Source organism: Liolophura sinensis, chromosome 7 (assembly GCF_032854445.1).
Source record: "Liolophura sinensis isolate JHLJ2023 chromosome 7, CUHK_Ljap_v2, whole genome shotgun sequence".
Classification (NCBI taxonomy): Eukaryota; Metazoa; Mollusca; class Polyplacophora; order Chitonida; family Chitonidae; genus Liolophura; species Liolophura sinensis.
In genome coordinates, this window is record NC_088301.1 from 14,339,940 (window position 1) to 14,364,959 (window position 25,020).

A 25,020-nucleotide genomic window follows, 5' to 3' on the forward strand; every position below is an offset into this window, starting at 1 on the left:
GGACTATTGTGTACCGTCAAAAGACGACCAATATGGAATCCATGAAATTCTTCAGGGATCAATGAATAACAAATACGACTTCCTTCAAAATCGAGCTAAGAAAAGTGTGTACATCTGATGACACATTGGATACTGGGCATACACTAAATTCTGCCGTCTAAAGCCCTTTTGCCAGTGGAATTTATGCACACAATTATGAAAATGATGCTAAAATGATTTTTTTGTGTCACTAAATAGGCAAGCTGCATAAAATGCAAATTATTTCTCTACTCACCATAATTCTCTGAGAATGTTTAAAAATAAATTGGTCATATGGGTTGCTGAATAGGTTGAATTAGGGCATGTAGATGCGAAAGCATGCATATAGTGTGTTGTTAAGCATGTATGACATGTTATGTAACTGGGCATTCGAAGAAATCAGTGGGTGGGGTATTAGGAAATGAGGGGTCTGGGGTAGAGGAAATGAAATGCAAAATGACAGCAACCTTCAGGGGTCAGCTCTTAATCCCAGTGGGACCAAGGCAACACTTTATCATTCACAGCTTTCAAGTTCTTCAAGCCTTGCATACTGAGACTTACAGAATGATTTACTTGGGGGTATCTTAACACAGCCCAGTCTCTCATCAATTCATTACCTAACATTTTTCCCTCTCACCTCAGTTTTTGTGGAAGTTTTCTCAGGGGTAGTTATGAGATGTCAGCACAGTAGGTGTGCTATTTAGTGTGTGTCAGCACAGGGTATGTCAGGTAGCTAGAGTATGTTGCCACCATGTTGTACCACTTTCTTGCCGCCCCAAAAGAAATGGGACAGTGATTTCAAGGGGATGGCAAATCATGGACTCTTGCTAACTTGAGGGATGAGCAAGTTCCACCCTCTTCAGTATCACAGCAAACCCACCGATTCTCAACCACTCACCGTCAAACTAGGACTAAGCTGACAGCCCCATGGCGAAACAGCAATGATGCAGGCTAAAAATAATCAGAGCAAGGAGGGATTCCGTTGATGCTATCATCTCCAGCTAACATCCACAACTTAGCCTATCAGAGCCACATGTAATTATATGCCTCACAGAACCAAGAGTCTCTACCACCCTCCCTAACAACCCCACAAGTCAATGGTTAAAGGGGTGGGTTTTGTGGAGAAACCCAGCTTATTTCACTCCTCAATGTACTAGGTACTACTACACCAATCTCCCCTGTCACTCTGTTTGTCAAGAAACCAGGCCTTAGCAGATAAATCAGTTACAGCACGTTGAGTCGACACTAAAAAACATCTTGGCTGTATGTGAAGAATTTCTGTGTGCAGCCTAGAGTCTGTGTGCTGTAGGTGTGAACTGACTAGGTGGGCACTAGTTTTGCTGGAACACCTATTGCTATAACTTGCATTGCCAGAATAAACTGCATCCATAGATCTGGTACCACTTGGGCTGGCTAATTGCAACAGCTTTCTTTTACAGTGTCTTATTATTTTGTCAGGCCACAATTTATTGCATTGCTGACAAGAGTATTACAGAATTAACATCTGTCTTTACTTGGGCATCTACAAAATATCATCAAAGCAACCAGAAAACAGGTTCAAAGTTTCTTCATTCCCCTTTATGATTATTTATTTATTCATTTAATTGGTGTTTTTCACTCCTCCTGTACTCAAGACTATTTGAGTTATATGCACGACCATCTGCAGGTTGCTGGCATAAGGTGGACTTGAACCCGTGGTCATTGCTAGGTCATAGTGCTACGTTAGCACGCTAACCACGGGACTGTATGATGATTATTACATATGGTTACGAGCACACAACTATACGTTAAAGGGTCTAACTCTTGCTAAGATGCACATGTGAGTTCTCAAAAGTAAGTTGCCATTTGTTTCTCATTGTTTTATGTGTACAGGTAACCTCAAAGTTTGCCCCTAGCTCCCAGAGTGACGCCTGATCCCAATTCCCCCTCCCTTGATGATGCCACACAGTTCCCCTCCCTTCTGTTCTCCTGCACTGCTGCAATGAGGTAACCAGAATGAGAGATTTAAGGATGTTCAAAGATGCAGCACTGCTGGGGAGCAGGTAGTATCAATAGACAAGTACAGGGTGTTGTTTGCACAGACCACAAAACAACCCTGGGTGCCATGGTCTCAGTGGGCGAAGTTATCTGCTAGGTATTTCCCCCTGCCCTTTGGCTGAACCTTGGAGAGATAAGAGAAGGAAATAACAGTTGTAAAGCCACTGAGTGATACAGATTTATAGCCTGATGGTTATCTCAGGGGGATGAACCAAGGCATCATCTCCCCCCCCACAATGGTAATCTCAATCTGAAGTTTAAGGGGTGGGTCTAATCCAGCCCAGCCCCTGCCCACACTACCTTAATCACCGACAAAATCAGCTCTGGCCACTGCCCAACTAACTGACCAGCTCCAAAACACCTGTGTTTCATATTGGACCAAACACTCACCTGTTTCTGTTATAGGGTTGAGACACTTCTTTGTTGGTCTCCTCACTAATGTCTGGTTGTAATTTTACAGGCACATTTGGATGTTTGGGTGGCAGTTTGTTCTGCATTGTCCTTTTCAATATGGCAATGCCTAATGTTCTATTTTCACCTTTACAACAAAGGTGTTCTGCTCACTGAATAAATAATTGTTCACTTATTTTATCTGGTTTACATGATAAAAGATTCAAATTACTTAACAGGTTTCTGAATAAAACAGTGTAGACTTTTCATCAAACTTTACCAGTACCTAGTGCATATATAAAACCAAAGCTCGGGATTAAACCATGATACCAAAAAAATTACGGTTTAAGGGTTATTCAATAGATGTTTCACTGAATTATTCTTCTACAAAGAATAATTACCTTAAACCAAACCTGCATTAAGATTTCCCTCCATTTTCATCTGGTATGTCACAAAACAGTTGAAGTGCATATTCAAAAGTACCAAAATGAAAGCATATAAATTATGGTTCAATAAATGATATTCTTGATTTTTCTTCCACAGCTTGTAATTTCCTTACACCAAACTTGCACTAAGATTTCTCTCCACTTTCAACTAGTGTGTTTAAGTACACATTCAAAAGTAGAAGACTCAGTGCATATTCATAGTACACTCTATTTGCCTGTATTGCATGCACAGCTCATGGCCGACCAAGGCCCTTAATGTACAGCACATGTAGTGGCTACTTTATGTATTTATACTGGACAGGAAGGACAAGGCATTACCAGAAGGGTTTGTATGTTGATGGAATATGACACCCTATAATCAAACTGCAGGACCATAAACACAATCAACATTGTATTCTGACATGCACTTGTCTGCTGCAGGCAAACCCCAGGCCAGAAAGCCAGCCTGGTTGGCTGCAGTCCTGAGAACATTTACCCTGTATATGTATGGCGCATCTTAACACTTTGGCCAGCATTGAATAAAGGCTTCTGAAAATGGCTGGCTAGTTCCTGTATAATGCTGACCCTGATCCCTACAGGCCACTCCGATTACAGACTGGCCTGTCAAAATATGAGTGGGGAATGTGTAGTATACACAGGTCCCGTAGATGCCGCCATATTCACAATAAACACGGCGAGACTCGGAAAACAGCAAACAGGAGCCGAGTTCCAATCATAATAGGGATGATATAAACAGAGGTGGCCAGTGAGAATAAGAGGTTCAGTGTCAGGTACAGAACAAATGTAGGGCTCATTACAGAAGAGGGTGTAAAACATTGGGCCATCAAGACAGGAGGAAACCATCAAGGTTTATAGACACTGGCTAGGAACACAACAGGACATGGAAGATGGTAAAAAACACACACAGATATCTGCTGGAAATTCTTTGGGAGCCAGTTTTATAGACACACTTCAAACATGTGGGCTTTCCACAGATCTATGTTGGACTGCCGGTAAACAGGTGTTCCTCTTTTCTATCGGATTTTGCGTGGGTGAGGTTTTTGATACATACTCAGCTTCATTCTCAATGCCTGCAGTTGAGGATAGGAAGAGTTGAAGACTGTATTTGAGGTTTACTTGTCATCAAGAGATTTAACACAATTAACAGCTCAAACCGAAAAATAGAAAAATTTGACATGCCTTGGTTTTTTTAATTTGAAAAAAAACCCAAAAAACAACAAATTCATGTGTAAACATTTTGAGATACCAGACACCAGTTAGGATCAATTCTAAAATTATCCAGCTCAGAAACCATTTTCCCATACCAGAGCATTTACTTACAAAAAAAAAAAAAAATGGTATAGTGAAATGTACCCTTTTCTAGCTTATCTGACATTGGAATTGACTGCTTTAATATGCATCTGATAATACATATCCAGGTTTTAACAGTACAATATTTATCTATTCCAAAGCTGAAACAAAACCAACTGTGTTTATTTTAACAGTCTGGCTTGTGATCTCTTACATGTGTCTTGGCCTTTGATGTTGGAACATGAGAAAAACAACCAGCCATTGGTTTAAAAAAGATACCATCAGTATGTTTCTATTTCACTCATAAATCTTTCATACATGAGCTGATATGGTGAAAGATCTGGAGTACTAATCAGAAAGCCTAGGACATGAACATAAACAAACATCTGTACTACACAACTCCCTCCACTTGACAACCACTGTGTCTACATGTAGATTAAACAGGATAATGAAGTGTTCAGTGAAACAGGCTCTATTTATTTCCTTACTTCATTGCTGTGTTAAGGCCTTATTCAAGGGATTTTTACTTACACAATGGTGGCCAGTTTTATTAGTGGAGGAATCCAGAGTGCCTAGGGTAAACCACCGACCTTTGGCAAGTTACTGACGATCTTTCTCACCTAAGACATTCACACTTTCTAGCCATGTAGTCTTCAAGGAAACAAAACTATGCTAATGGTATTACAAACAACATACACTAATCAGTGTCACTAAGGCCTTCTTCAAAACTGAGAGCGAAGGATGGTACAAATTCTCTGCGCAGGGAAATAGGATGAAGGCTGCTCATTAAAGAACAACACCTTAACATTTTAGTTCAGACTGGCAATACATTCAATATCTGTGTGTGAAAAATCTGATTCAGATCCACTTATTTCTTTTCAAACATGGATATATTAACAGAGGTATTTGTCCATATTCAGCCTAACTTAAGTTTAATCAATTTCATGTCACACTCGGGGGGGGGGGGGGGGGATTATGGATGAGTTGTCCACCCATACACCCAAATTCCAATGTGCGACAATATTCCTGATATGGTGTAAAGTCATAACAAGCCATTCATTTACACCTATGACAATGATTTATTAAAATGAAATATTCTTGTACATGACATGAACAGAGATCAGGATGTTAAAAAATGTAAAGAAAAAACAAATGCTTTTACAAGCTGTAAAACTTATCAGACATGGCCAGAAAGTGAACTACCGTATGTACCCTTATTCCTCAACTTTTCCACTTTCAAGCAATTTATGTACATTTATAATTAGAATATAGAGACAAAACTACAATAAAAGTAATTTCACGATATAGTCGTTAGACATGTATGTACCACACACAAACAGTGTGACCTGCATGTATACTGTGTGTTACGGTTGTTATAAGGACCAGTGAATTTAGAGGATGTTGTAAATAAGCTAGGCGCAATTTGTGAGATTTAAGAATTGTGGCAATTACTTGAATGAATCTAACAGATGGTATCTCTACTCTGCGGTGTACATATGGAGAGGAAGACGAAAGGGCAACTCTCCAATACATTGATGTCTGCTGTCTCCATGGTGTTTATTTTGAATTAAGTAATTGACAATTTTATAGTCCCTGCAAGCTGATAACACATCCTTTGACTTTGGGGTTATCTGTGAAAAGTAACCTGAAGGATTGTTTATTTCCTTAAGAGAAGAGACTTTCTATTACATATGAAGTTTCACAAGAAATGTGGATTTAATAGAAGCTGGGATAGGCCAGGCAATCTGTTTTATCTAATGGCTGAATGTTTGGTAGGAGGAGAAGGAAGTTCAGCAGCTTGGTGCATTTTGCTATCAGAGTACAGTGATGGTGCTGGCAGTGTGCCAAGAAATGGTGGCATCACCTCAAGTCATAGCTGAGGAGGGTCACGAGAGGGGGTGTTACAAGATGAATGTCTGAATCATGTCTGTGTCATCACATCACCTGGGCTGCCAACGAATCTATTATCAACTGCGCAAATTGTTTGGTAGACTGGAGATCAAGTTTAGCACAAAATTACCATGTTGCATTCAGAGTTATTGGCCACTGTAAACAACTTGATAGGCATGCACCTTGTCCAGGTGCGCACATCAATGTTTGCCAGTTACAGACTCAATTTACCGATCAACAATTCAAAACCAACAACAGAAACATTGACATAAACATGTGAAATGTACAGAAGCTCATGTGAACAGCTAATTATGCTAGCGCAAGGGAGAACGGGGAAATCTCAACTTAGAATTTCTTACATAAAACTTGTACGAAATACTTCTATTTGTTGGTTCTGCTTTTATGCTGTCACAGGTGAGATCTGTTTAAGTCAAGTATCCTGAATCTTGTGAGATTTGCTTGAAATCACTGCTTCTTCTCTTCAAGTTACTTCAGAATTTACGTGTCTCCAGATGTCACAGAAGTGAGGTCATTTCCAGTGGAAACAGCTATGTGGACAGGCAATTTATTCCTCTCTGAACTCCCCCCTGGAGACTCCAGCATATTAAACAGGCACAACTTTGTGTGCATGTAGCTATTTTCTCAGGTAACGTTTCTGGGTCACGTTCACGTAGTTACATGCCCTGAGCCCCTCCAATCCTTCCCCTTCTCCCCATAATCTCTCCATTTTGGAGGCACCTGCATTCTATTTCCTGTAATGCCACATGAAATAAGAGGTGCCAAATCAAACTTCAATTAGGTGGTTTACATGTACTAAAATCTTTGCTATGACAGTACTATTATCAACTAACCTTGACCTCTGACATCCTATTGACAGATTCTTAACATGACTTTGGCTTCAGTTACAGGATACCTCATGTCACAAATATCACTATTATCTTTGTGCAGTGATAAGCTGACAATTTGCTTCACTCATTCAACTCTTCTCATATAATGGTTAAGTAACAGTGTTACAGAAAAAAAATGTGATTGTTTTTTTTAACCTTACATACATTACTGCTGGATTTATTTATTACACAAAAGAGAGGACCCTTTTATTTCTATAAATCATAGCTTACAAAGAGTAAAATTAAATCAAATTTTTGGCCCTGAGCTTCAGAACATTAGCAATGAAGAGGATATGGGGTAATATAAGTGTTACTCCTTTAGGCCTATGTAGGTCTGATGCCAGCATATCTGATATCCTCAGGTCTGATGCCAGCATATCTAATATCCTCAGGTTTGTGTAACAGTACATCAGTTGTAACCCCATCTGGCCATAAGATTTAAGACATGTAGAGTTAGATCACAGGCAGCCGGGCCAAAACTAAACTGGAAGATTGACAAGCTGGCTGGTAATGGACTGACGCTTGTTGACAGAATGGTCAGTTAACTGGATAGTGACCAGTAAATTAACAGCAGGTTGAGCTTCTGCTATCTGGTTAGTGCAGGAAGGGAAAGGGTCAGTGGACTGACTAGCTCATCAATCAGATGCAATATACCTTACATACAGGAATATACATAGCCCCAAACAACTGCAGACTATTAGTCCAAAGCAGGTTTACACCTGACACGTCATGAACACTCCTAACTGCCTAACTGACTGATATTTACTGCCGTGATTCTACAACTGTTCATCCATGTCATGGCTTATAACAGGCCCATGCTGCACTAAATACTTGTACTGCGTGTAGAGCCCAAACTGTACTTGGACAAAGGCGAAAAAAAAGGTCAGTGACATCACACAGGTAGCATTTGTGCAATGACAGTGACTGGTTTTGTTTAAAACAAAATCCTAATTGTGTGGAATTTTACTGTTATTTTGCACATGGGATTTTTAAGCCCTGCAATTTCAGAAATGGACAAGACTAAAGAGAAACAATGTTGAGTCATCCCTAAAAATGACTTCAAAGAATGTTTTCAAAAGTTAAAAATGTTCAACTGCACAAAGAGACAATTTCAATTTGGATTAAATGTTTTTCTATGCAACTTTCGCTCAGTTCTGGCAGGTATCTACTTTAAACGTTATTTCAGTCAGATATTAAAATGAAACTCATAAACGTTTACTTCATTTTGAATTTGAAATGCTGCTTGTAGTTCACTATAAATGTTTTATTTTGGGGTAGTTCAGGTGTTGTTTTTATTCAATTTTTTTATTTTTATCTCTCAAGTAGTCTGTAGTTTCTCTTTAGTTTGATTGTGGTTCTCCCTATGACTGTGTTATCACTTCTTTAGTTAACTATCACGAATCTGTTCATTACCTCTGCCAACGACATCATGTTTTTGATCTTGTTCATCTGCTTTTTTCGTCAGCAACTTCATGAAAAAGTTATTTATGGATTTGACAACAACTTTATGAGGTTCTTTTTTAAAAAATCCTCAGATTCATCATATTTTGGTTGGTGATCTGGATACAGGATTATTCTTAAAATAATTGTTCACCAATGTGATAGAACACAATGCAGAGTATTGTCTTTCAGTGTCTGAACTGGAGAATTTGAATATTCACCTTTTGGGTTGTTGGTCTGTTCTGGCGGTTCTGATATTTAAAGAGTTTTAAGAAGAAAAAAAATGAAAGAAAGAAAAATTCTGAAACATTTACTTTACATGAATTTTAAATGTTGTCTTAAGTTTCTGTAATGGGATGCTGGTTCACTATAAATGTTAAAAAAAAAAAAACCAACAAAGAAAAAAAAAACCCACACACACCCTATCTAGTTCAGGGCAAAACTAGCCTTCTGTATGCAACTAACCGATAAACTCTTGTAAACTGTACATCTCAGAGTAGGAAGTTATGTCTACTTATCTCAAGTAAACCTTTGGGAAGTTGATACAACCTGACCTACCTTTGACATAGAGACTGGCAGCGTGAGAGTAGGCCACGCCTTTGTCGTTTTCTGCCACACACTCGTACTTCCCCACGTCAGATTCTTGACATCGCTCAATCTGCAGGTTACCTGTCAAAAAAACAATGGGCAAAAACCATAACAACACGGTCTACCTTCTCTAGCACCCGTCAGCAACAGTGACATGTACTACTTCTGACAGAGTTATCTACCCTGTTTACAAACACAGTTGTATCCATGTTATATTACTAACTTGATCTTCCTAACCTCAACAAATTTCAAAACGAAATTCTTTACAGCAGTAAATAAATCATCCACATTTATCTCACTACATTAACTTTTTAGATCAACACTTTTCAATGAACCTAAGGAAATGGAGACAGAGAACATCATTAATTATTTCTGTCTTTTGCTATTAGAATGATATAATACCATGCTTCCTGTCTAAATTCTGTCCAATATCTTTTTTGCTCAAAGTTTGGCCAAGACATGTCAACTGTAGCCAGATGGAAAGCATATAAAAGAGCAGAGCTGAAGCCAACTGTATCATACCAACCAAATTTTATTCCTCCTAAACCGCCTTAGGAATTTTATTAATTCAGTTTCCTGTAGTTTTCAAGGTTACTGCTCACTCAATCAGTCACTCACCAGAGTCTAGAATGGTCAGTCGTGGGTCACTCATGTCAACTGGTACCATGTCCTTCAGCCACATAACCGTCGGTTTTGGGTCCCCTGTGGCTAAGCAGCGTAACATGGCTGGTCGTCCCTTCTCCACAGCCATCAGCTTGGGGCTCTCGCTGATGTGCGGGTATCCCCTGGGAACACCTACAACAACGACACAGAACCAATGATGACACAAATCCTTAGCCAACACAGGCCATTTACTGTAATCCATTTTATGTGCTATCTGTTTCACAGCTGAAAAATGTTTTAAAATTTCCTATGACAGTTAAAAAAAGTACATTTTAGATGTACTGAATTTCTTTACAGGTTACTGATTCCTAAATGCATTAGCAAGGCATTTAGTAAACCAAAATATGATTTGAAAGAAGAAAACCTTCAGCAATCTCAATTTCTCTCACCGTGTCCAAAACTTCACAAATTAAAAAAAAAGAAGAAAATAAGTTATCATATTTTGCTGAAACTAAAGAAAGATAAAATGCTACACCATGGTGTTAAATGTTCTATAAAAAGTCATATAGCTGTATTTACCCTAACAGTTTTCTTTTGTTTGACAAAAAGTGAAATGTTGAACACCTGGAAACATTTAACTGATCAGATTCATAATTGCCTGCTAGAGTTAGCTCCCCTAAATTCAACAGTAACCTTTTCACACAGACTTAAATCTTTATTAAACAGAAGACCCTCCTAACTACTCATACAAAATGTATAAAGGTACAAGGAAAGTATTGACTGATTAATTGATTGATTGGTGTTATCAACTGATTTGATGTGTTTGATGCAGTACTTAAGCATATCCCCCATCAACAACAGTGGCCAGTTTCATGGGTGGAGGAAACCAGAGCCCAGTGTACACCAACATCTGTTGGGAAGTAAACCGCAAAATCTGACAAATGTGACCCCCAGATTATCCCCTGATACATGGGTTCAACGGGTCTGCAATAATGGTGGAAGGCAACTGATCTCAACAAACTTCAGTCCACACCTTATTTTTAAAACAGTACCAATTAGCCCTTGAATACTTGCCAAAATTAAGGTTCACGAGCAGTGGATGCTGTTTAGGTAAGCATAAAGTACCAGTACATTTATAACAAATAAAGTTATACCCAAATATACACTGAATGAATGAATGAATGAATGAATGATTATGGCTTAATGCCACATTGGCAATATCTCCGCCATATCGTGGTGAAATATACATTGATGTTGACATCAGTATATGTAGCTCTGACATACAGCTCTGACTGTTACTGTATTTGTGAGTATGCTCTGACTGTTACTGTATTTGTGAGTATAATTCTCACATACACTATAATTCTACCAACTACACTACTTCACAAGCAACAAAAATCAAGAGCCGCTATTAGGTGAAACAGTTTCAGTTACATGTAAATTATACTACATAGCATCTATAAAAGGAAAGAAAGCTCTAAAATGATGTTGATCCTAAATAAAAAAGACAATATAAATTTTAGTTTCCGTTAACCATATTGTTTCTGGGAGCCGTATTGTTTGTATTTCTATGATATCTTGTAAACGATTAACTGTTTTCTTTAAAACACTATGAACACAAAAACGTGGTCAGTGTCATGTTCCGCAGAAACATCCCAACTAGGCCTCTTCAGTACCTGGAGGTAATATTGTCCTCTACAGATCTCTGTATTCACCTCGCTCTCTGCATCTACTGCCACATGTCAGCACTGTTTAACTCTTGATCACGAGGTCACTCAATCCAGTGATGTTTAAGATTGCTGGAACTGACTTCTCATAGCCAAGGAACCACAGAGCTAACGAAAGGTCCACAATACGGCAACTTAGAGCGAGGTACAGCTTTTCCTTGTATTTTTTTTTTTGTTTTAACCTTTGTCGCTTCTTAATCCAAGACTTCAGCGGATTCATACTCGTTGCAATGCTGACTATAGAGAACTTCATTTCCACTATAACATATGGGAGAGTTTCCTTTTCTTTGAGGTAGGCGATATAAAATAACAATCTTCATCAATACATCCAGAGAAAAAGCAACGCACCTGTTAAATAGCACTGTCTTATTCACTAATAATTAAGGATACTCAGTACTACGGCATATCTATGTTGACTTCTCAATAAGGAAATTACAACTTGATAAACAACTATAAATCCCACCATCAGGGGAGATAATGTACATTTTCAGCACAAAGTTATTTCCCTCGCTGTGAACAGCATACTTTATGTCCAAAAGTTATCCTTACAGGAGTTAACATTTGATCTGGTGAAGGAAAACCTGTACTCATAAAACATATGAGGAAAGCTTAATATTTTTGAGCAATGATTATGCTTCCCTGCAATCACATGGTATGCAAAAAGCATGCCTCGCAACTTAGTTCAGATTATCATAGCACCAGAATAGCTCATTTGGGATAAGAACTCTGCAAAAATCAGGTCAGAAAGCTAATTCACAGAATGACAAGGGTATCGGTAGTTCTGCAGTTAAAAACACATTTTTTTTTACATCTATGAGATTGTTGATTTAAGTTCATTAATATTAAAGATAAAAATTGATTATATCGCTTTTGATATAAAAAGGAACTGCAAATAACAAAACCATCATTCAGGGAAGTTCTCTGGTTTTTTGAAACCTACTAAACATTTCTGGCAGTGGTTCAAACAGTTTAATTTTGAAATGTTATGTACTGTGAACCGAAAAAGGTTTCCCTTTTGTCATGAATAATTTAACTCATCCTGTTCTTGGTTTTTATTAACAGCACGGTCAGCCAGAAGAATGGGATTTCGCGACAAATACAAAGCAAGGGGAGGCAACCAACGCTGTTGCTAAACTGACACAACCGTCCATAATTCAGTGGTCATTTTGTTGGTTCACATTTACATCATGTTTCAAAAAATCCAAACTAAATAACAGAAAATATTAACGTTATCAAGAGTGAAGTTTGTTATTTTTATTTACTTTTAGTATATTCCCTTTGACTTCCGTTTGTTTGTGTGTTTTTCTGAATGGGATTTAACACCTGACTGAGGAATAATTCCTGTACAGGTAGATGATGATGATCCATTTCTTGTCTAGAAGAAACCGAAATGCCTTGAGTAAACCAACTGCTTCTGGTAAGTAACCGACACTTTCCTATATCAATCAAGATCTAAATGTACGCCACACCAGTGGAAGGCAGGTCATCTCCCAAGAACTTCATGTAAAGCTTCATCACGGCCGTATGAATGCTGTCCACTCCTTGCTGCCATAAGGGCACACACAAGAACAATGGGGCATGGGAATATTTTAAGGTCACAGTTTTCCCAAACACATGTTAAGCAAAGACTGCTTTAACAATGACATGTAAATTTCACTGTATTGTATCAAAGATTTCTGTCCGTGGGCCAAAGTTTGGGAACATCATTGCTTTAGGTTTACAGGGACTGTCTGCACTTAAATCTGTCCTGCTGGTGGTTCCCTGTTTAAAGTCTGAGCGAGGGGGTTGGGGTTGGAGGGTTGTTATGTCCGCCGCAGTTGTCGTCAGTGGTTTATTGCACAGCAGCGCACCCAGCTTCGCGCTCTGACCACGAGCAGACAAACGGACAGACAGACACACACACGGTAGCCCTAAACAGGGCGACACTGGATGGCTCAAGGTGGGCAGAAATGGAAATGTGGCATCAGCACAAGTAAAACACAGACATAGAACATGGATTTGGTACAAACAATTTCAGTACTACTGCTCGCAACTGGCTATGATGAAAGCTTCATCACAGATGTTTGATTTTAAAGCTGTTAAAATAATTCTGGTTAATTGAAGTTCTTTGAACCTAAAATAGCATACATACTTGCAATGAAAATCATGACTGCACCACATAAAAATACTCTGAACTCAAAATGGCATATTTTTCCTTCAAACTTATTAACACTTTCCTGCCATTTTAGAAGCAGGACAGTTCTTTAAACCAACAATGAATAACAACTAAATTAGAACACAAATATAGTTTAAGTGTATTTTCAAACACTATGGCTGATTGAGGCGGGTCGCTGAATCCTCATGTGATATTTCTGGGAAAATTTGGTACATAACATGGTTCAAATAATTTTTTTATGGAACCTTAAAACTGTGAAATTTGGATCATATTCAGGAGAAAACAAATTTATCAAATTTGTTATTATTCCAAAACTCAAATTGGATGAAAATAACTGCATAAAACTTAAGAGTTTTAAAGGTATTTCTCATGCTAGTGTGTGCCATTAATAACGTGTCTTAGATTTGCATTGTGAAAAAAACTGCTTGAACACATGTTACTGTAGACTTTAGATCTGAGCCATTAACTTTGATTCCATCTTTCTTCCAGTCACTTACTGACATTTCACAGTTTTGAAAAGATGGACTTACTGGATTTATTTTACAGTTTTACAAAATGTCCAGAAAGTAAGAACTTCACTGAGCAAGAAGTATGATACATGAAAATTTAAGTTAATTTATATTTAACTTTTTTCTTTCCACATATACACAATGGTAAAATGTGCCAACAGACACGTTAACACATAAGTAACAAAAAACGTTTCCACAGATACAGAACAATGCAGTAACAATGACACATGAAAGATGAAACAGTACGTAATGTTCAACATTACACAAATATAAAGAGACACTCAAAACATCTTACAAACTACGGGTAGAATAACAAACGAACAGGGTAAAAATACACATGGGGCTGTAGGGTGTGTACGGGGAAGACAAGCTTAGTGATACAGACAGACAGTACAGACAAACAGACACTGACATGACGGGATACGGGAAGGGTGTGGTCAGGATCTGCAGCACTGGGGATAGGCAGATAAACCAAGAGATCTATGGAGGGATAATACTTCTTTCCAAATTCAATTTTTCCACATATTTTTCGCATGTATATATCCATACAAATAATCAATTTTTTTAAAATTCTTTTGACACAAATTTTTAAGTCTTTTACCATTCCATATACACTTAATCCACTTTATATACAAATTCTGACAAATTCATTTCACTGCTACGAATGATTAATAATGGCTTTGTCTTCCATTTTAAATCAAAAATCAACCTTTAATCAAAGCAGATGTATTCTACGATAGCTGTAAAACTACAAGTCCTCCATAGATCCCAAACTGCGATACTGTAATGATAAGAGAGAGCGATCAATAGAACCAGCTGTGCAATACAGTGTTACCTTTATATTTTAAAACCCAGTCGCTTAGACCTGAAGAGGGAAGCAGACAAAAACATATTAATTTCTTGAACATGATGTGATTAGCAATGTTTACAATGTAATCTGGAGGGACAGGGACATGGGTTCCCCAGACTACATGTAAATATACCATCAGTCTGGTTGATACAGTGGAGCAGTCAACGACTAGGCTGTCCTTGGCACTTCACAACTTCCAGCATGTGAGACTGCAGCTCTGAGCGACAAAGATAACTACATGTATTTAGGACTCTTGCAGAGTTACTTCCCTTGCAACAGTCTGGCAACAGTTCACTGCCATCTGTTTATCCAGCTCACAAACGGTAAATGCATCAGAACAATACCATTTAATCATCTGCTAACTTCTGTCAAGTACAGAAATGGGTTGACAGCCATTTTTTTTAAAATTTGTGTAGAAATTCGTGAACTTCCTTAATAATGATGTCCCAGTATATACCATCAATATTTATGGAGAAAAATCTTGTCACAAATGTGGATCAACTGTATATAATAAGAATTAAATGTAAATAATAGTGTTATCCTAAATTATATCAAATTTACGGAAGTTCAGTCCATACTATAGATAACGAGCATTCATCTGAATACAGTGTTGAACAACAAGGTTGTATTCCCTGGACCTGTGCTCGTTAGCATGATTTACCCACAATTATGATTATAAACCTAGTTTAGCTTAATTTCAGGAATATGATGAAGGAGCAAATGAAATGCACATGTACATGAATATGATTTGGACCTGCCCCTGGAACTACAACACTGCTGATACACACAACTAAGAGTCCTAAGTATTCAGTACAACACAGGATGCCATTTCCATTTGAATCATTAGTGATAAAACTTTGAAATAATGTTAAAGCTGTATATAACGTTTATTTATTTGTTTAATTGATTGGTGTTTCACATAGTACTCAAGGATATTCACTTATACGATGGCGGCCAGCATTATGGCAGGAGGAAACTGGGCACAGTCCGGAGGAAAACCGTAACCATCTGCAGGTTGTTGCCAAGACCTTTCCATGTACGGCTGGAGAGGAAGCCCGCATGAGCTGGGCTTGAACTCACAGCGTCCGCATCGGTGAGAGGCTCCTGGGTCTGTATAACATTTAACACAGCAGACAAATATGTGGACATGTATAAAGTGTCAATTAAACTTTGTTACTGAGGGGAAAATTCAAGTAACTGGCAGCAACCTGCCAAGCAAATGCATCCAAATGTTTATTTTCAATAGTAACAGTAGAACATGAAATGCAAGATTCATAAACAATATTACGAGATTCCTGGAGTTTTGATGGTTTTAAGTACATGTATCCTTATTAATATGTATGGATATATACTTAGAGTACCTTCAAAAACCATTCTATTTAAAGACATGCTATAGTTCATGTTCACTAACAAATTTTTCCTCAGATAACGAAAACATAGAATGAAAGTGTGAAACAGAATAGATGCCAACAGCACTAAAAATTCCATTGTTTACAAAAGTGCAATTCTTTCAAACTATGTGGATAAACAGCCTTCCTCAAACATTAACCTTCTAAATACAATCATGTTACAAATATGTGCACTGGTAAAGAACTGGTTAAGGGGGTTTTCAAAATCACTGTCTAAATCCTGATGTTGTCAAGCAAGTAACTAAAAACAGTGTTCGTACTTGGTTAAACCCTCCTTTCGGGATAAAAAAATTTAGACAGTGTGTTAATAAAACCATAATGTCAGCTTTTCACAGAATAAGTAAAAAACAAACACAACATTACATAATGCACTGGGGAGTTGCCAGATCAAAACTCAACCTTGTCAAAATGAGGAACGAAAATTCCCTGAAATTTTCTTCTACTATAGCTGACCTCCGTTAGTAATCTGCTTAGTTCTAGCCATTATGTCCAAAACATTAGAGCCTCTGACAATCTTGATAACCCTTAAAATCAGCTGAAAATTCTCATCCCTGCATATTTTCAAACATTAACCGCTACCCTGTACAATGACTATACACAAATCCTTATCTGATGTAATATATAAAAGTATTGAGAATCTGAAGATCACCTGCAGGTACTTGCTAGGCAAATATTCCCCCCAATCTGAAGTACAAGCACAAAAATATCAACACTCCTCAATTTTTTCCAATTTAAAGAGCACCGTGAGAACAATGAAGTCACACCCAGCCCAGCTATAGTTACTTTGGACAAGGGAGCAGTGTTCATATAAATCAGACTCTAAACATTTCAAATCTTGTCACAACCGACAGGACCTATAATATATCCAAAATGGAAGTCCAGGGGCTGATTTCACAAAGCCATTTAAGACTTAATACAGTCAAAATTTAAAGCTTAAGCACAATGCTTAGGTTTTAGTTGTGAAGGTTGAAATTTGACACATTTGTTTTTGGATAATATTAAAGAGGTGGTCAAAATTTAAACTTCTGAAGCCGTAAAATGAGCTTTAAGATTTCATTTTAAATTTTGACTTAAGTCAGAAATGGCTTTGCATCTGTAGCATTGGATCATTAACCACAGAAACAGCTGTACTGAAGGATGAGTTGATGAGTCATCTATGAGAAGAGCTTTATTTATCACAAAAGTGAAAACTGACAGTGGATATGACATCTAGAGGTTCGTGCATCAATCCCTTAGAGAGACACAAAGTGTCATGAATTGTTACAAGACTACCATCAAGAGCATCTTGAACCTGGTTGCGTTTCTATTCTGTTGTAGAGGGCAGGGTTGTAAAACTTTCCTCACCTCTGTCAACCACCTGTTCTGATGAATCCATAAATAAAGGCTTATATTATGCGAGGTCTTGAAAGATTACAAAAACACACCCAAGATCATGAAGGGTGTTTGCTTTTCACACCAGTCCAATTCTGCGTCTGTTCCCCGTAGAGCTGACACGATGAGGGATTATACTACTATTAGTGCTGCCCATATCTTCTCCAGCCCACCTGTGTTTTGACGCTATTGAGGCAGAAAATCATCATTCCAATCACAAACTAGAGGGGACGCAGACGCATAGAAACACTATGAAAAGCTTACGAGGTCTTTACATCGCTGTTCAATTTTGAAGAAAAGCCAGCATAAATGGCTGAGATATTCAGAACTCTTGAGGAATCTGTGAGCAGGAAGAGAGGGTGTCTTGACTTTGAATAGAAATGTCGTTCCACCTCAGGGGATCCCAGCTCCCACCCTCACATGTCCCTGGGTACATCACACATATATGACAAAACGCTGTGTGGCCTAGTGCCGGTACCAGCTTGGTTATCAAGGCACGTTTCAATCAGTATTGAATTCCATATTCATAAGCTATGAATAAAGTATAAAAATATCACTGCAGAACCTATCACACCCATAAACAAGTCGTGTTGGGTCATTGCCCAATGACATTAATGCATTGGAATCATAACAAAATCTTCAAAATTGTGGGACAGGTTCTACAATGGTTTGCTTCTGATGCCAAATCTTTCTAATCTATTTGACTGTAATACTGTAGGACACACTATGACTGATAAGGTAAGAACAGTAGTGGTTTTGGCCCAAAAAAAAATAAAATAAAAAAATTAGAGAACCAGCTACTTGTAACTTGCACACAGAGATTCTCATGGGAAACTGAATCTCACTGAGGCCAGCAGATTCAGAACTTATGACAATAGCATTCTCTATTTTGACACATTTTTCATCCCAAAGGTTTTCAGTATGGTAGGCTGTATACCTTTCGATAATTCTATTACCAGTAATGTTTTTTTTTTAAACTAAACTGCTCAACTATTTATGTGAGGAAATGCCTGTCTGAAATCGAACTATGACAGGAATTTTGGTTATGACTATATAGGCAAAATATTGGTGCAGTCCCCTGATCAGTTGACAGATTCTCAGACCTCTCTCACGAACTTAATGCCACGCAAAGTTGACAAAACTCTTGAGGTACTGTAGTTTTGGTTGTATAAAGCACGTAGGTGTATTTACCACAGTAACCATGTATATGTAGCTGGTGACCTGACTTGATGTTTAGGTCCCAGTGTTACAGATGTGCAACTGATATGGTTGAAACTGGAGACAGCGTACAACAATAACATTATGGTTTACATAACCCCCAGGGCAACACTCACACTGCACTGTATGCCATGTGGCTAAAACTTCAGTCAAAACTGGGTACACCCCAGGAGCCAGAGCAGTCATATTCACGTGCTACTACATGTAGTTACATAATTTTTCATACATGTACTCTGTCATGTTCCTGTAACGCCCAGACAAGCTACTATACATGTAGATGTAAATATATATGTTCAACTACATATTCACACGTTACTACATGTAGTTACATAATTTTTCATACATGTACTCTGTCACGTTACTATAACGCTCAGACAAGCTACTATATGTGTAGATGTACATATATATGATTAACTACATATGACAGACCTTCACGTAACTGGACCTTAACTGCATAAAATGTTGGCAATGATTTTCTCAACTGTAAATGTACATGTGCACTGTATTTAACTAGGCTCAACAACTAACTTGGTTATTTCTACTAAAAAAAACTGAAGTGCTGGCATCAAAAATATTATTTTAGATTCTTATTGTACTTCTTAAATCTCATTTTTACGTACCGATCTTTTGGTGAAATACAGCATCTTAAAATTTGGAAAGTGTTATTCCCTGAGAAATTACATGTGCAGTTGCTTCATTTGTTTTGTATGCATAGTTTCTAGCTTCAGGCTAATTATCTTCAAGGAATCGTTAACACACAGTCTTTCTTTATTTATTCATTTCTTAAGTACATCCTGACATGTTCCTCTGCTGAAAATAATGTTGCCTTGCACTTAACTACCAAAGAAAGCCAGCCAATCCATTTGAATTCTGCTAACCATGACGGACACTAGCTAACACTGCTGTGAAATTCATCAAATTAGAGTTGAACTTTTGCTGACTGTTCACTGATTGGTCTCCTAGGTAATTGGTCACCAGACTGGCCACAAAGGACACTAAACATGCTGGCCAGTCCACTAAGGGTTGTTAACCCAATCCCAGGATGCTGATATTAGGTGTTGGTCAGTTGGCATCTTCCCTTAGCGACATCTGTGCCTCAGCTCCAGATGGGCCTCTTGACCATCAGTGCTCAATGAGTGACCAGTAGTCAGTCCAGGCGGTCACTTGAATCATGCAAGTAGTGTGATCAGGCCAACTTTGATTCAATTTTCATCTGATCTAGTCCTGGTCCACTCCGGGGAAATGGCCTTATTGCATGATGGGTTCAATTCCCGCAGAAGCAGCTCCTAAACTGCAGTGTTAATGAAATTCCAGCTGCAAGAAAGGCTGACTGAAGCACACTACGTGCAGAGATTTCACTTAGTAATAGCATCAATAAGTCTTATACCTGACACTGGTTAACAGGCCAAAAGCACCCAACAAATACGCAAAAGTAATGGTTTACTAACACAATATTGTAGAAAACATTCATTTGTTGATTTATTTGATTGACGCTTAATCCGAGTAATCACAATACAAGACTGTCCTTTGGTACATGTACCTGCAACAGATTTTTACCCATGGAGCAAAGTCAATGTGTGTGCTATATTGGTTAAAAGGAGTTAATGCAAGACCATCTAAATGACCCAAAGGGTGTTGAGATATCAAAAACTGCCACTAAGTCTCCAAGAACAGTACTGTGAGGGGAATCTTGACAAGTCTGTGCCTAAGAAAACTTCTACATAAAGCTACAGGTACATAACTGAGAGCATAAACTTTTACTGAAGAATATTAAATCAAGTCCAAACTGTTTATCTGGAGTAAAAATGGAAATGAAAATTTGACATTTTTAAAATGAAAATGCATCCATCTTTTCCATGCACAAAACTGTTCTGAAGTCATCAACTCATTTTTTTTTTTTTTTTTTTTAAACAAGATATCAAGCTCTCAACAGCTACACATTTAAATGTGCCGATGCTTTTGACTATTAATGTTTATCAAACAACGTGAACATCTTTCCTATAATAAATGCTTTCAAGTTTCATGAACTCACAAAAAAACCACCCCACATGTATGGAACATTTTATTTCATCATGCACAACATGTTCTGCAGATGAATATCTTCCTGTAGTTCATCTCCACTGACAGCTGGAACACTTGTTCCTCACGTAATGCCTTAAGTATCCTGTCAGCATCCAAGGATCCAGCGTGAGCATGGCATTTGTAAGGGAGAGCGAGTGAGGAATGTGAAGCTTATAATAACAGATCTGGTAACGAGCCTGTGTCATATTGATTCTGCGTTCACAGCTGATCATATCTGCCTGATAACGGGCCTGCTGAAATATTGCTGGCCATTTATACCAGCTCTTTTATTTATAATGGCAATTCCATCCCTAAGTCACTAGCCACTGTGATGCGGCAACCGCGGAGTCATGCATGAGGAGCCTTGGACACAGTCTGCAATGATCGCGTATAATGTTGTATGAAAACTGACATAATTAGTATACCATCAGACTTTATGAATACTTCATGCCACTTAATTCTACCCAAAGACTTTTCAGTGCCCTTGTGTAAGGATCTTATTGATGACAATGTGGCCAGTCCACTAAGGGTTGTGGTACATCTCCCCAAACTACATCCCATGCAACACTGCAAACGTGTAGAACATCGCATCAGCAATAAGGGACAGTCATTGGATATGCTGGGAGAAAAGCGACATAAAACCTTCACTTACACTCATATGATACTGGCACAAGCCGCTACTTAGCACTGCAATGTTTTCACTGTGAAATTTTCCAGGGACAGTAGGCAGAATGCACAAGCATGTGGTGAGATTTAATGGCTCTGGGATAATTTGAAATGTTTTTCAACTAATCTTGCCCTTCTGTCTTCAGTTTAAAACTGGTGTGTGCAAAGCGTACTAAAAAATATAATTTTAACGACCAATTTGTACACATAAAGCTAAATATACCGCTTATTTCACAAAGATTTTTTTCTGGACTGTTCAATATTTATTTTAGAAAGAAAAAAAAAAAGATGCATGAGAATGTATTAGTATCTGTCATACAATAGAACAAAATAAATCAGTTGATTAATGGTCAGAATGATCAATCAGAGATATAAGCATACTGTTCATCTCCCCATCAATCATGCACACCAACATATCCACATCATGATATTCTGACAGGTAATTTCACTGAAAAAATAAATTGTTCTCGAAAATTTGTAAAAATGCTCTGAACAGCTGAAAATCACACTGGTACATGTCACAAGTATGATGTCCATATAAAAAGTTCTACCGAAAAGAGTTATGAAAAACGAAAAGTTCCTCTTTTATTTAAAATCTCTTGTCTCGTACATTCCCCTCTTGTTCCGTGGTTCTGACAGATTCTGGCTTTACTGATCACTTTGATTGTATGTTAAATCCAGTTCTACCTGGGACTCCTAGTACATCATCAGGCATTACCCCAGACTGATAATAGTCTGTTCTGACATATCCAATTCCACTGTGTTGACAGACATCTTGTAAATACCCAGGAATATATAGACTGCTACATAGACTTTCTGGGGTAAATTGTCTTATTACTACAGCACTATCCGTGACCTCATCTCGGCAGAGTCAACGACCACTTAGAGCTAACATTATTATATTTACACCATGCCTTGGTAGACTGGGGTATACAAGACAGCTAAGCGGCAATTCCCAGGAGAATGTATATGTATGTACAATAACAACTGGTATAGGTTTGGTTTGGTCTGTAGAACATGGAGCAGCCACAGGTTAGGCTGTCTGGCTACATTATTCCGCTGCTCACTCTCGTAGCAGAACCCTCGACCAAAGCTACCCGCAGAGAAAGGTCGTACACAACGAACTTTCTCTCTTCTCACAGACTGATGAATAAAATATCGAACTTAACGGGGCGAATTGTTACTTGGAAGACTGGATCAAGGCCACACAAAACCTTGACCATTCTGACCACTCCGACACTTCGGTCTGTCAGCAAAAAGGGCAAACCCTTAGATTAATCTGCTCTATGCAGCCAACGGGCCAATCTACTCCAATTGGATTCAATTGAATCGGAGGAAAATTCAATGGCTTGTCAAGTTTAAGGCAAAATGTCTGAACTAACACTACAGCATGCATAATGGATGCTTCCCCAAAGCTTAGTCTCTGTCTCTCCAGAACTATGGCCTCCTGAAAGCATGACACACTAGGGTTGAGGGACAGGCCTGAGTGATAAGCTAGCAGTGATCGCTTGCCCTTCCCAGCATTACTAATGCTTCATAACTCAGGACATTTTCTGTCTCCCATCAGATTACAAGTCTCATTGCCAATTTCCTCTGTGTCCGTTGTTATTCGGGAGGGTAGAGTGGGGGAGGGGGCCAAAAAAAAAATGTAGTCAAAATCTAATTAAAAATCATATGGGAAGCATATCAATAATGACATCTAGAATCTGGAATCTAATACAAGCATCGCCCAGATACAATACTGATATAGCTGCTACAATACAAGTTGTTCTGCCATTGTGGAATGAACACAGTTGTGATTCTGGGATACAATCAGGGGTAAGGGATGACTATAATGTCCCACTGAGTATCAAGGGAAACAAATACCTAAAACTACGTGTAGGATGTTCTTACTTCCCCCTGGTTTACCTAGGGGATAAATTCTTTGATTGAATGAATGAATGAATATATGAATGCTGTTATTCACAGAGCTATGCGCAAACATGATGTATGCTCATCATAATTTCTTAGTGCTTTTCATTTATTAATTATTTTCTTCACAAATCATGGTGTTTTTTTCAAAATACTAATAGTATTCTTAAGACCAAAACAATTTTAACAATCAGCCTCTGGAAGTGCAATAACCTTCAAACACCATGTACGTGTTGCTACTCAATCCAGAACCCATCTATTTTGCTACTAATATGAGGGACAGGGAGAAGTGTAGAGGTCCTGTACTAGGTATAAAACTGCTGGGTTGTCCATGCCCCCGGGAAGAGCCTCGCTATGGGAACTTATTAGAAACGACAAGGTCCAATTTCATCTCCAGTTATTGTATTAAAGAGTTATGTTATTTTTTCCTCATTGGCCATTTCCTTGAGTATCAAAACCCTATTGACAAAGTTAACATGTTTTCATGTTTAATGCTGGATATTGGCAAGAAATTGATTTCCTGCTGGGAAGATTAATCACAACATGCAGCCTTAATTTCCTATAGCGTGTTCATAGAGCAGTAAGGCCTGATTAGGCTTGATGGTCAGGATGTCTGCAGTCTGGCAGGAACACTGGTCATATCTCCGTCATCACTGGACTGTTGCTTGTAAGGCAGCCTGCACGGAGATGAGCTTGAACAGTGTACAGTCTATATAAGTCGCATTCGCATTTCAGCAGTGTGAGCAGGATGCTCGTCACTACGCTCGCCACAACAGGGCAGCCATGGTTAAATTAGCACTCTGAGTCGGGGGACAGTGGCCTTCGAAGTTTTGACGTTGCAGTTGCTTTTCACATTCAATAAAATGGCAACATTTCAAAGTAACACTTTCTACTTGGCATTTTCAGATTATCCATTGTTTTTAATATCAGCTGCTGAAAACGGGGCCACGATTTCCAATGCAGAATTTCAACGAAACAGATATTTAATGTAGTAAGCATGCCGACACTAGGTTAAGCTTAGGCTGTCGAGTGAAAATTAGCACCCAGCCCCTGTGTACTGCAAGATCTCGTAAGATTTCTATTCAGAAAATGGTGGCTGTCTGAAAAGCAAAAAGTGACACATTAGCCTGTATGTACCACATATAGTGTAATCCTACAGTCAAATACAGTTCCTTCACTTGGGTGCCCTCTTGAGTCCAATAATTAGGGCTAGATTCCAGAAATTATTGAACTATACTGAAGTTTATGCTAAATATGAGGCCTATTAGCATTGCTATCGACTGAGGAATAAATATTTAATCATACATTTCCAACATCAAAATATATATTTTACATCTTTACCTCCGCTTAACTTGGGTTTTTCTTTTAGACCTTTGGCCAACCAAAGCTTAATTTGGTCAACAATTGTGGGCATGAAAAATTACCTGAATATGAGCCTGAATGTGTTTATTCAAAAAGAGAATTTAAGATCTGAAGGTAACTCCAGGTCCTACCTGCCTACCGTGGAGAATATTTACATCAACCCTGAACTGACGTTTGGTTGTGAGAGTCCGG

General features: G+C 38.3%; 1 protein-coding gene across 8 annotated transcripts in view; it reads right to left on the reverse strand.

Moving 5' to 3' along the window:
• The window catches only part of LOC135471941 (tyrosine-protein phosphatase Lar-like), a 187,020-nt gene that overhangs the window by 59,054 nt on the left and 102,946 nt on the right, over positions 1-25,020 (reverse strand). For all 8 annotated transcript variants that reach the window (XM_064751391.1, XM_064751390.1, XM_064751389.1 and 5 more), the window contains 2 exons: positions 9,605-9,781; positions 8,957-9,067 (listed from right to left, as the gene is read on the reverse strand). In XM_064751391.1, the coding sequence (XP_064607461.1) occupies positions 8,957-9,067; positions 9,605-9,781 (288 nt within the window). The remainder of the gene's footprint in view (positions 1-8,956; positions 9,068-9,604; positions 9,782-25,020) is intronic.